The sequence below is a fragment of the Marmota flaviventris genome, chromosome 11, assembly GCF_047511675.1.
Source record: "Marmota flaviventris isolate mMarFla1 chromosome 11, mMarFla1.hap1, whole genome shotgun sequence".
Taxonomy (NCBI): domain Eukaryota; kingdom Metazoa; phylum Chordata; class Mammalia; order Rodentia; family Sciuridae; genus Marmota; species Marmota flaviventris.
Genome location: NC_092508.1, coordinates 18,227,146 through 18,240,709, shown reverse-complemented (window position 1 = coordinate 18,240,709; position 13,564 = coordinate 18,227,146). Strand labels below are relative to the sequence as shown.

General features: G+C 55.8%; 1 protein-coding gene across 1 annotated transcript; it reads left to right on the top strand.

Moving 5' to 3' along the window:
* Positions 1-970: 970 nt before the first annotated feature.
* Positions 971-12,908, top strand: Wnt10a (Wnt family member 10A). The gene is made up of 4 exons (XM_027942012.2): positions 971-1,083; positions 2,076-2,338; positions 9,382-9,761; positions 12,098-12,908. Exons 1-4 carry the CDS (start codon positions 971-973, stop codon positions 12,593-12,595), a joined length of 1,254 nt encoding a protein of 417 aa, XP_027797813.1. The 3' UTR covers positions 12,596-12,908.
* The last annotated feature ends 656 nt before the right edge of the window (positions 12,909-13,564 follow it).

Sequence of the window (13,564 nt, the reverse complement as noted above, 5' to 3'; positions counted from 1 at the left end):
CCGGAGGCACCTGTTTAAGCCAGGCAGCAAAGGAGAGAAAGAGCCAAAGGCTGCCAAACCCCTCCGCAGGACCCCAGCCTGCCTGCTAGGGGAAGTCCCTCCAGAAGTAGGGGAGGGTGAACCCGGGAAAGGACAGCCCCTCCCATCTCGTCCCAGCAGGTGTGTGCTGGGGTGGGGTGGGGCGCCCCCCGGCAGCTGCGTCTCTGCGGACACACACACCTCGCGGTAACACACCTACCCCGCACAAACCAGCGCACACTGCGTCCAGGCAACTCCCTGCGCAGGGCGCACAGACCCCGACGCCTCTCCTTCCTCCGCCCTCAGCACGCCCTCTCCCACCGCCCAGTCTTGAACCGACGTCGTGGCCTCGGGACTCGTCCACGCCTCCACACCACCCCTGTCGTGACGTCACGTGGGGTAGAGCCCTTAGACACTACACGGGGCGGGGGGGGGGGGGGCGCAGAAAGGGAGGCGGCAGCGCTCCCTGAGCCGGGACAGTCACTTACTCTCCAGGCTGTGGGGCCAGGCACAGCGCCGCCCCCCGCCCCCGCCGCCTGCCTCGCTCACCTCGGAAGCACAGGCTCGCGGCGCGGCGCTGGGGTGCTCCCCGGCACCCCGGCCTCGAGTCCCCACCCGCTGTACCTCCGGGACCCCCCTTACTCTCGACAGGCACCAGGAGTTGTCGCAGGGGGGCCTTGGGAAATTCCCCGGACCCCTGTGCCAGGAGGTGCCCGGTTCGCCCGCTCCCCCCCCCCACCCCCGAGGGCGGTGCCCGGGGGTGCTGCCCCATGGAGCAGGGAGGCGGGCGCCGTCTGCTCTCGGAGCCGTGACCCGAGTCTTGTCGGAGCTGTGTGTCGCGTGTCGCAGACGCCCCGACCCCAGCTGATCATGCGCCGCCGCCCCTGGCTCGCCAGGCCCACCGGGCTGTGAGCCCCCCACTCCCGGCCCTTCACGGCCCGGCCCGCGCGCCATGGGCAGCGCCCACCCTCGCCCCTGGCTGCGGCTCCGACCCTGGCCCCAGCCGCGGCCCGCGCTCTGCGCGCTCCTGTTCTTCCTACTGCTGCTGGCTGCTGCTGTGCCCAGGTGAGCCCTCACCTCACGCTCCGCCCTCCTGGAGAGCTGGGACCCCCGGGGCAGGGGCCTCTGGTGCTCTTGCTGGGGCAGGGACCCTGGAATGAGGGAGGGACAAGGCCACTGGAAAATGCGGGTGCCCCAGCGAAGACAGTGAGCTCTCTCCTAGGAAGGGATGGGACTGGTGATAGAATATGGGCAGTGCAGGGAGACAGGGCAGTGCTCAGAGAGTGATGGCAGCTAGGAGAGGTGTATGTGAGGGGAGCAGTGCCAGCCTGGAGCGTCACTCTGGGGGAGTGCACCCCCACCCCTACCCCAGCAGAAAATTCAAACTTCCTCCTTCCACGTTGCAAACCCCCTCTCCCCGCAAGAGTAGGAGTTGGGGTCTGGGAGGAGGTATCCCAGGTGGGGTCAGTGAGCGACTACAGCTGAAAAGACTGTGTCATAGAGTGATCCTAGCAAGCTGGGCTGGTAAACAGCAGTAGTGTATGTGTGTGTGAAAGTGTGAGTTCACGGGTATGTTAAGACAAACGTGTGTGAATGTGTGTATGTGATTATGTCTGATGAAGTGTGCATGTGTGTAAGAGTTCCTGGGTCTGTATGTTCACCACAGTGTGTGCAGAAAGTGTATCTGTGTAATTGTGACCATCTGGAACATGCTCTAAGAGTGGGCTTCTGGGGTGCCCTGTGTATGCAGGCATCTGTGCCGAGGGATGTACTCATAAAATACTGTGTGCACAGGCATAGCCAGGCATAGCGGATGTGTGTAAATTTACACATGTTTGCCTGTGTGGGTGTGCAGCTGGGTGAGTTGCATTGGAAGGGATGATGGTGAGGAGGTCAAGGAAAGGAAAATGTTTAGGAGTGTACTGAGGGGCCCAGCCTTTAGAAGTGGGAGTTCGAGCACAGAGTGATTATGACCTTTGGGAGACAGTGTGTATTATTAAATAGGGTCCTTAAGGTTTCCCCAAAACGCTTACCCACCCCACCCCACATGCCTGCAGATCAGCACCCAACGACATCCTGGGCCTCCACCTTCCCCCGGAGCCTGTGCTCAACGCCAACACAGTTTGCCTGACATTGCCTGGCCTGAGCCGGCGGCAGATGGAGGTGTGTGTGCGTCACCCTGACGTGGCCGCCTCAGCCATCCAGGGCATCCAAATCGCCATCCACGAGTGCCAACACCAGTTCCGGGACCAGCGCTGGAACTGCTCTAGCTTGGAGACTCGAAACAAGATCCCTTATGAGAGTCCCATCTTCAGCAGAGGTAGCTGCCACTCACCCCTGCTCCCCTTCCTGTCCCATCCAGCACCTCCATCCCAGAATCTATCCAAAATCTACACTCTCAAGCTGGTAGTCCCTGACCCCTCACATCTGCCAGCCATGCTACTTTTCTGCCTCTTTCTAGCCTCAGAAAAGTCACGGGGTGGACAAATGGGACAGATGTGTCTCTGGCCAATGGTGGCAGGTTTCATTCATAATAGGGAACTAGACTCCTGGGTTATCTGGCCTTGTCACTAACACCAAAATCCCTCAAGTCTGGGAAATTGCACTGTCACCTGCCTCAATTTACCCTCTACTTTAGTAAACTACACTTAGAATGGAGAGCCTGTGAGAAGGTACTCAGCAGTGGCATGAAGAAGGATGACATTCTGCCAAATAGTGCGGGTCGGGAGCCTGGGCAGGTAAATCAATGGTCTGTACTTATGCAGAAGCTCTGCTGGCCGGGTACACCACCAGCCTCTGTGTCATCCTCACCACCCCCCAAAACCCTCTCTGAATCAGAGCTCTGGGTGTGTGCTTACTTGTGCGCGGTGGCTCCAGACCAGCAAGCCTGACAGCTCTGCCAACCCCTGTTCCCCTCACAGCTCAGGCGAGTGGCAGCCCATTCCCTGTCCTCTCCTGACTTCTGAGTGGCTCAGAGACCACTTCAGCTTGGCTGAAGACAGCAGGTGGTTTTATTACTCGTTTCTGATTCCTCTCACCTCTGGCCTGGCATCTGGGGCCAGAATCAGGTCCTTGGGGCAAGGTGGGGGCCCTGGTTCCTGGATTTGCCTAGCTGGGTATGTGTCTCTCCTCTCGGCAGCCTGCATAGGACAGTGTGGGGACCCTGTGACCCTAGTTCCTTGGGCCTTGTCCAATTCTAGCTGATGGTGGATGAGAAGGGGTACCCTTATACCTGGAGCCTGGGGCTTCTGGAGGAGTCAGGCCCCTAGGTACTCCAACTTAGGACCTTTGGTTTTCACCAGGACTCCTGCATGTGTCCCCTGGGCCTCCAAGTCAGGGCCACCCCAACCTCCCCCAGCCCAACCCCGGCTGCCCGCCCCGCCCCCGCGCGCTCCCTCTTCCCTCCCCCGCGCGCCCGGGGCGCTGTTTCTCCCCGGCGGAGCCCAGCCCGGCGCGTGTGGCGGCATGCAGCCGCGAACTAATCCCCGAGGGCCGCGGCAGACGGCTCCCGGCCCCAGCCGCGCCGCTCTCCAAGAGGGCGCCCCCCTGCCCCGCACGCCTTCCCTCCTGTCCCGCGCCCCCGATCCTTTCCCACCGTCCAGGGGCGGCTGCTGGGGACCCCCAGCCCACAGCTGGCCCAGCTCCCACCACGCGCCCCGCCCGGCCCCGCCGCCCGCGCTGGCTGACCCCGAGTGGCGGGCCTCAGTGTCTTCCCGGCCCAGGCCAGGCCCGGCCGGTGCTCACCGCCCGGCGTGCCCGCTCCCGCAGTCCGGTTGCTAGGTCCCCCGCGCTCCCGCAGCCGCGTACTCCCCAACCCTCGGCCCTGGAGGAGAGGGTCCGCACCCCGTGCTTGGGTTTCCGCTCACTGGGGGCTTGGCCAGGCGCTGAGGTTCTCACCCCTGACGCTTTGGGCGAGGCGAGGCAGGGCAAGCTCTTCAGCCCTCTCCCCGGCCTCGGGGTCCCCTCTGGTCCTCCCGTGCCCTCTAGACTGAGTGAACCCAGGCGTCCTGGTTGCTTTCCGATCAGGCCTGTGAGGCCTGATGAAGAAACTGGGGTCTCTGAATCTGGGGGCGAGTTCGGAGTGGTGGAACCGCGCTGGGTTGGCGCGGGGCCAGGCGCTCCTGGGTTCACCCACAGTTTAATAAGCAGGAGGTGAGCTGGGGGGACGGGTGGGGGGAGAGGTTAGGAGTGGAGGGGGGAGACTTGCTGGGGCTAGCCGGGCGGGGCGGTGCCCAGCGCGGGGAGGGGGCGGGACGGTGGCTTCTGGGCCCCGCCAGAGGGGCTGGGCTTCTTGCCGGTGACGCCCTACCTCCGTCGCTTCTGCAACACCCCCGCCCCCCACCCCTCACTGTCCCCCCTCCCTGTCCCCCCCCCCCCCCAGCCCCGCACACAGTCGTTGCTCATTTCTATCTCTCCCTCTCCGGAGGAAATGAATCTGAGCTTCCGGAAAGAAAACTGCCACTCCCCCATCTCACCTCCATTTGGCCTCCACTAGCCCCTGTTCCACTTCACATCTGGATCCACCCTCCTCTAGGGTTATTTCCTGGTCCGTCTTCATCTGTCTCCTCCAGGACAAGCTAAATTCGAATCTTAGGAGGCCGCTTATGGTGGCAACCAGCCCCTGGTGGTCTGGTTCTTATCTGAGTCTCCTTTTCAGGGTCCATTGAGAGTCAGGTGACTTCGGTTTCCCCCAAGTGGAATATAAGGGAGCTGACCCCTTTTCTGACCCAAGCTGCCAAAGGATTTCTTTTAAAGTGGATTTTTTTTTTTTTTGACAAGTTTCAATTTCAGAGACTGCTTGGGGTAGGTGGTTCCTTGGGTCTTCTTTACTGCTGTTACTGTCCTCCTGTGGTTCTGTCATCTTCCCTGAGATGGGTTGTGCTGGTGGGATGGGACTGATGAAGGAGGGAGGGGAAAAGATTCTGGATTCAACAAGCCTGGGAACATACCCAGGCTTTACCTAGCCAAAGAAAGGTGCTGCGGCCTGGTGGGAAGATGGGACAGGAATAGAGGCCTCCAGGGGGCTAGAGAGGGTCAGAAAAAAGCTGCACATATGGAGGATGCAAGCCCATGTTGGCAGCTTTGCCCAACCCAAGGGCACCAATGATCTAAGTAATGAGGGCACTGGTACCCCCAGCTTTTTGTACTGAGGACCCAGACAGGCTGGTGCCTGGATGGGGTGCTGAGTATAATACCTGTTACATGAGGCATTTCTCACTCAGGAGGTGGGGAGAGGAAGGAGATGTGAGGTGGGAGCTCCTGAGCTCAGGCACAGGGATGGGCAACGATGGGAGGTCAGGGAGAGGCTAGATGGAAGAGAATGTAGTAGATTCACAGAGAAGATCCTGGGAGCTCCCACACAGTTTGGGCACTGCCCTCCCTAAGGCCCATACCCATTTGGAATGGATGCATAGAGGGGGCATGAGGCCCTGCAGCTAGCCAGGCTCCAGCCCCAGGGAAACCAGAAATGTAAGTGTCCAACGTCTCATCTCCAAGGTCTGACTTTCTTTTCCCACCTACCTTTAATATTCATCCTCTCGGGAAATCATGGTTTTACATCCAGGCCTCCAGGGCTTGGAGCATGTGTGCAGTGGCACTCAGATGGGGAAACTGAGGCACAAACAGGATTAACTATTATTCTAATTCTATTATTATTCTATTATTCTAATGACACCCAGTAAATTAGCCAGCATGTACTAAGTATTTGCCGTGAGATGGGTATTGTTCAAAGCACTTTATCCATGCTGAGTCCTCCTCAAACAGTCCCCAGGAGGTAAATCCTATTAGCTTTATTTTACAAATGTAACTAAGAGAAGTTGGATAACTTGTCATTAGTCACACAGCTTATAAGCGAGCAGTACAGCCAGGACTCCATGTAGCCAGCTGACTTTAGAGTGTGCACCCAGCCTCCTACCATACTGTCTTCCAAGCTCCAAGGTCAGTGTGAATTTCCACTGTGTGGCCAAAGATGAGTTGGTGCAATGAGAGTATATTCTTTTTTAAAAAATATTTTTAAATAGTTTTTTAGTTGTCAATGGATCTTTATTTATTATTTATGTGTGGTGCTGAGAATCAAACCCAGTGCCTCTCACATGCTGGGCAAGTACTTTACCACTGAGCCACAACCCCAACCCCAATGAGAGTGTATTCTAAGAAATTAAAATGTCATGTGCACACACATACACACACATACACACCTACCCATGTTGTGCAAATGTATAGCCCCATTGAGTGTCATGCCTAAGTGTTGCCACATGCACTCAATTCATTCTTGCTCTATCGCTGTTTCACTCTGCCCAGGCACAAGAGCAAGCGCAGATTATTTGCATGGAGGGGATGCAAACCAGACCTTTCCCCTCTCCTCCTTCTTTGACTTGGATGGTCAGGGCTCTGGCTTCTCTAACCCCTCCTAGTTCTCACTGCCCCCTGCCCTCTAAGACTCCCTGCATCCAGCCCCTTCCCAGGCCTTGGCTGCAGCCTGTAGCAGCAGCTGACTCTACTTACATGCTGGCAGTCCCTGTCCCAGATCAAAGGCAGGGCGGCTAATTGTGCATCTTAACAAGTCCCCCCCTTCTGCTTCGGGCAGCCCAGCTGGCCACGGCCCCACCCCTTTCCCCCTCCAGCTGGCCAGATGGCACAGTGCCTGTGTCTGCCCCAGACAGTCAGGGCCAGGACCGAAACTGGGGCCCTAAACAGGAGCTGGGGGCAGACTCAAGTAGGATGGATTTCTTTGAGGCTTGGATGCCTGCAGCAGAGGGTGGCCATACAGGCCCTGCTTGGTCACTTCTACACGTGGCTGTGACAGCTGTCAGAGGCCATGTGGGGGAAGGCATCTTGAACTGCATGGGACAGGGATGTTCTTTTAGGGCTATGGGTTACAGTTCTCCAGATTCCTATGGGTCTGCTCTTGAATGTGGCAGAGCCTGGGGGATGGTGGTTGACCCTGAACATGACCCCAGATCAGCTTTGTGCTCTTTCCTAGTGCCAAGTGTGCACAGGGTCTTAGGAACTGGAAACTGGGTTACCTGGGTTTCTTTCTAAGCATCAAGACTTCCTTGGAGCTAATGTCCTTCAGCAGAAAGTTGTCACTACTGGGACTGGATCCAGCTTCATAACCCCTGTGTCCTTGGGCTTTTTCATTTTGCATAGTGCATGTGTATTTGGTGGTGGCTGTGGTGTGTGGAGGGTGATTTCTAAGTTGCTCTGGAGGCCTGAATATTGCCATGTGTCCTAGACTGGGCCAATGACTCCTCGTAATAAGAGAAGTGCTCAAAGTTCCAAAGATAAAAGGCAAGGGATAAATGCAGGGTGTGCTTCCCAGGGACTTTGGTCCATCCTCCTTCCTCAGGTCCCTCCAACCCAAAGCAGTTTCTGCTCCCCTGCCAATTCCCAGCATCCCCTTTGAAGTCTCCAACCCAGTCCTCATCCCTTTCTGTCTGATCATAGCTAGGCTCCTTATGAAAAAACATACTGAGATGCCATGAGCTAGAAATAGATTATAGAGAGGGAGCTTCATGAGCTGCTAGTAGCCCAAATGATTTATTTTAGAATGGGTTATGAACTGCTGGGCTCTGTCCTTGAACAGGGGGAAACAGAGAATAGTTACCTGCTGGGTGGGGTGGCACATGCCTAAAATCCCAGTGGCTCAGGAAGCCCAGACAAGAGGATTGCAAGCTTAAGGCAGCCTCAGCAACTTAGTAAGGCTCTGTCTCAAAGCATTACATTTAAAAAAAGAACTGGGGATGTGATTCAGTGGTTAAACACCTCTGGTTTCAATCCCTGGTACCAAAAAAAAAAAAAAAAGACCTTAAAATGCAGAAGTGAGTGAAGTCAGACTGTAGGAAGACCTTCTCAATAATAGCTAATGTTTATGTAGTACCTAATATGAATAAGGCACTATTTTAAGCCTTTAAATTTAATAACTCACTTAATTCTTGGATGAGGCAACTCTATTTTACAAGTGAGGAAACGGAGGAGGTTAAATCACTTGGTCAAGGTCACATAGCTTGAACCCAGGCAATCTGACTCCAGAAATCAGTTCTTTACTACTAACCATCTTATCTTATCATCATCATCATCATTTGTCTATGCAGGAAGAGGAGGAAAGTGCTCTGTGATACAGGGGTAAGAGTTAGAGGAGGAGTGGTCCATCCTGATTGGTTCTTCAGTGTCTGTGAGGCTACACAGAGAGTAGAAGGACCCAAACAGGGTCTTTGTTTCCTCTGAATCTCTGGCCTCTGCTGAGGTCATCAGCCTCCTGCCAGGTTGTGGGCTTCTTAGGGGATCACAGTAGCACTGGTGGATTTTCCTCCCTAGGTGGGGCTATTCTTGTTCTTGGCTTCTCTCACTCCTAACCTCTCTCTGAAGTCCAGAGGCTGGTCCATCTTCTCCTTTCTCAGATGCAGAATAAGCAAGAAGTAGCCTGCAGATATGAGATCTAGTAGGTCTCCCTCTGCCACAGGCACTCCAAGAGGAAGGCTCAGGCTGGAACACTGAGAGGGAAAGCAGTGCAGACAAGTAAATAGCCTGGATCTGAGCCACTGAGAATACATGGGTCAGGAAGGGCCTTGATGTCTCCTGAGCACCTAGCAGAAGGTGTCTTCCCCTATACCATATGCCAGACCCCAGTTAAGACGCTGGACTTGCCTCTATCATCCCTCAAACATCTTTAATCTAAAGGATTTTGTTTTTTATGTTGGTAGTGGGGACAGAACCCAGGGGCTTCATGTACCCTAGGCAAGTGCTCTACCATAGGCAGAGCAGCTGGGGGGTATCCATTCTTGAGTGATTGTGTGTCCTGTGGACAAGGATGGGGACCATCAAGGAGGGTTCTGGGCTGGGTCTACCATGGGTGCACACTGGCAGGCAATCTGGAGGAGGTCACTTTAGGAGCAGACCATCTTCTCTTACTTATCCTGCCCACTGGCATCCCTGGGAACTGGAATTCCATCACTGGTCATGTATTCTTTAGGTTAAACTTTGCAGGGTAGTTTATGCAGATATCACCATGAAAGGTAATAGATGAAATCCCTGATCTTAAAAAGAATGTGTTTACCAGGTATTTTCTGCCCTACAGGAGAGATTTAAGCACAAGAATTCTGAACTTGCTTGGGTGATGTTAATGAAAAGGGAAAGGCAGTGTAACAAGTGTGTTATCAAGGAGAACTATCTCTTTCACCTTGAATCCTACGTGGAGAAGGCCTGGCTTCTGCTATAATTTCTGCTCGCCCTCCCTCCCTTCCTCTGTGTCTTTATATCAGACCCTCCATACTGGGACTCAGTTTCTCTGTTTGATGCTAAGGTTGGGCAGGCTGGGCAGGGGGATCCGATGTCGAGGCCGCATCAGAATCTGTTTTCTCACAGGTTTCAGAGAGAGCGCTTTTGCCTACGCAATCGCAGCAGCCGGGGTGGTGCACGCGGTATCCAACGCGTGCGCCCTGGGCAAACTGCGGGCATGCGGCTGCGACGCATCCCGGCGCGGAGACGAGGAGGCCTTCCGTCGCAAGCTGCATCGTCTGCAGCTGGACGCGCTGCAGAGGGGTAAGGGGCTGAGCCACGGGGTCCCAGAACACCCCGCCCTGCCCCCTGCCAGCCCTGGCCTGCAGGACTCCTGGGAGTGGGGCGGCTGCAGCCCTGACGTGGGCTTCGGGGAGCGCTTCTCTAAGGACTTTCTGGACTCCCGGGAGCCTCACAGAGACATCCACGCGCGCATGAGGCTCCACAACAACCGAGTTGGGAGGCAGGTGAGAGCCCTGACCCCTAGACCTGCTCCAAATCTCTCTACCTATATCCCACCTCTCCCCCAGGCCAACTTTCTTCCCTGGGACCAGCTCAGCGACCTTTTCTTTGCCCCCTCCTAATTCAGTCAGCAAGCATGACTCGAGGACTTACTTTATGCCAGGCACTGGACTTGGCCTGGGAAATACAGGGATGAAACGACCCTGCCCCCTGCCTGGGATCAGCACACCCCTGCTGAGCAGTCTGTTCCTCCATTTTCTCCAGTATCACCTGACAGGACTGAGCTGGCAGTCAGGACCTCAGGGATCTAGGCCTGGGTTGTCACCTTTCTACTCCCCTGTAGAGTCAGAAGGTTGGACTAGATCATTGTCAGGTCCCCCAGCTCTAATGTGACTCTGACCTCCTCTCCCAGTCCACAATGGGGGATTCCTGGAAAGTGAGGGGGATAAGAGGTTTCTAGGGGCCCCCTTGGACCTGTGTTATGATTGTCTTCATCCCTTCTCCCCTCCAATATTCATTGAAAATAAATTAAAGAAATACATGAAAAAATAAATAGGAGAAGGAAGGAAAAAAAGGAATAGGAGCCTACATTTATTGAGTGCCTACTGTGTGATAGGCCCTATCCTGAGCACCTTATTACGTATTAGCCCATTTAATCTTTACAACCACCTATGATATGAACACTATTATGAACCTCATGTTCAGATATGGGAACTGAGGCACAGGTAGACAAAGAAGCTTTGCTAGAGCTGATGTAACTAGTGAGAAAGTGGCAGAGGCAGGATCCATGCCCAGGCAGTTGAGCTCTGATCCTGTGCTTGCTTGTTCTATGGAGTGGAGTCTTCTCTCTGGACACATGGTACACTCAGTGTGGACTCTATACTCTGTACATGTTGTACACTCAGTGTGAAGTCTACACTCTGATGCCTCCTTGGCCCTCATGGTGGCCCAGCACACTCCTCTCCTGGCCATTCTATCCCCACTCCGTCTCTGGACTCTGCTTAGTTTGCTCCAACCTTGTTCCTGCCCTCTTCTTAACTCTGTTGGGGAGCATTCTCTACTTTACTCCCCTTTCCCTTTAACTTTTAGCCTGCTCCAGTTCATCTTCTTCCTCCACAAAGACTCCCAGCTGATCCAACAGTTCCCATCTTCACTTAGAAGTGGGGTAAACTGAGGCACGCCCACCCTCAGATCCCGTCCAGCTCCCACCCAACCCTGCCCTGTGCATGAGGCTCTTTCCCCAAGCTTCTATACCATCCCAGCCTGTACCAACAGTGCCTCCTCCTCCTCCTCGTCCTCGTTAAACTGTTTAATTAATGGCTGCTGCCTGTGGGAAGCAGATGTTCTGGAGTTGTTGGCCTGGGGAGGGGAGGCATGGGGCTGGTTCTCATGTGGTGCTGACACCACATGCAAGCTGCACAGCCCTATAAGGCCCGAGGGGCAGGGTCCCTCACTTTTGGCCCTCCTGCCCAGCTGTGGGGCCCCAGATCCTTGCTGTCCCTGCCTGAGAATATGTCTTGGGATGAAGTGGGGGCCACCTTCCTGTGGGGACAATGCCAAGAAGTTCTTTGGGAGGGGATCCTAGACTGGTTAAGAGTTAGGCAGGGGGCAGGTATGTCCCTCTAAGTACCTCCCCTGGAGGCCTGGCAACCTCTCTCCACTTTCACAGGACTGAGAGCCTGGCCCTCTCTGGGGTTCCTTCCATATTCAGGTAGAACTTTGGCCCCTGGTGGCACTCAGCACAAGACTGAATGAGTCCCAGTCAGCATAATGAGAGGGGTGGTCTCCCAGGTTCCTGTCCCCTCGATTTGGATCCTCCAAAGACCTGGGGATGGTGGCAGTGGAATGGGGCTTTCTCAAACTCACTGCCAGCCCGGCTCACAGTCTGGAGTGAGGCCAGAGGCTTTGGGGCTGGCATTTAGTGGGACTGGCACCCCCCCCTTCTCCTGGCCCCTACCCCAGGAATGGAAGAAGAGGGAATTTCCCTGAAGATCTGGGATCCCCTCCCTCAGGAAGCCAAAGCCTCCTGCCCCAAGGGCTCCCTGCAGCTGCAGGAAAGGCTGGCAGGAGAGGAGGGGAGCAGTGGGGAGCAGGAAGGACAAAATTTCCCCGTGGCCTAGCCTGTTGGAGGTGGATGGGAGCAGAGCAGAGAAGCCGGCAGAGGAATTCTGATTGCTTGACTCGGGAGTTGTGGGGCCCCTACTTTGGGCCTCAGTCTTTGCTTCTGTACAATGGGAGCTGGTTTCAAAAGCCTCTGAGATTTCGAAGGCCAGTCTCAGCAGTGGGAGGAGGGCAGGGGTCTGGCCGCCAGCGTCACTCCTCACCGTGCCTCCTTCCGCAGGCGGTGATGGAGAACATGCGGCGAAAGTGCAAGTGCCACGGCACGTCAGGCAGCTGCCAACTCAAGACCTGCTGGCAGGTGACGCCCGAGTTCCGAGCAGTGGGGGCGCTGCTGCGCAACCGCTTCCACCGCGCCACGCTCATCCGGCCTCACAACCGCAACGGCGGCCAGCTGGAGCCAGGCCCCGCGGGGGCACCCTCGCCCGCCCCGGGCACTCCTGTGCCGCGCCGGCGAGCCAGCCCCGCCGACCTGGTCTACTTCGAGAAATCGCCCGACTTCTGCGAGCGCGAGCCGCGCCTGGACTCGGCAGGCACCGTGGGCCGCCTGTGCAACAAGAGCAGCGCGGGCCCGGATGGCTGCGGCAGCATGTGCTGCGGCCGCGGCCACAACATCCTGCGCCAGACTCGCAGTGAGCGCTGCCACTGCCGGTTCCACTGGTGCTGTTTTGTGGTGTGCGAAGAGTGCCGCATCACCGAGTGGGTTAGCGTTTGCAAGTGAGCGGCACAGGTTTCCCTGGGCCCCGAGAAAGGCTCCCCTCCTGGAGCCTGGCCTCTGCACTTGCGATTTGGCCCAAAGCACCTTGGCTTCCTGGGAGAGACTGGACCACAGGATCTCAGACGGACTCCCAGTTCTGCAATCAAGGGACAGTCCAGGGCTTCCAAATCAACCCCTCTGCTCAATTCTGTGGGCTTTAGGATTGATTGGCCTCCCTCCTTCCTGTCCTAAGCTCACACAGCTCAGTTGGGCTGGAGACTGCCCCATACCTTAGGACACACACGTGTCAGGCAGGCAGCCCAGCCCCTCAGGCCTGTCTGTGTCCATCCTGTCTCCCCTTCCCCTGGAGTGGGAGGGAATGGATGGAAGCTGATGGGCAGGGGGAGGAAGATTAAAAAGAAGAACTGGACATGACTGAGCTGAGGTAATTCTTTAAAGGCCCCAGTCATCCTTACCCACTGGCCTCTGCCCCTTACCATTTCCTTCATCATTCATTTAACAGATATTTATTTTGCACTCTCTTTGTGGCACTCTCTATGGGGAGGGGGTTCCGGGATACAGGTGTGCATAAGAGAGAGACACAGCACCTGCCCTAAAGGAGTTTACATTCTTCTTGAGGGAGATGAGCAATACACCAGGAAACACACAAACAAGGTCATTTCAGACAATGCTATGTGCTGGGTGTACAGTGATATGGAGAGGGGAACCCCTTCTGATAAAACCAGGGGTCAGGGAAGGCCTCAGAAGTCATGGTACTCATGCTGAGATCTGTGAGGTAGAAAAGAGAGCCTCATGGAGGTTGAGGGGAAAGGCTTTCCAGGCAGAGGCCTGGGGAATGAAAAAGTTCCAAGAGGAAAAGACCTCTGCTTGTTGGAGGAACAGCAAAGAGTCCACTGCAACTAGAGTGAAGAAATCAAGGGACTGATGGGCAAGAGAGGCGCTCAGAGGGCGGGCAAAGGTCACATCATGTGT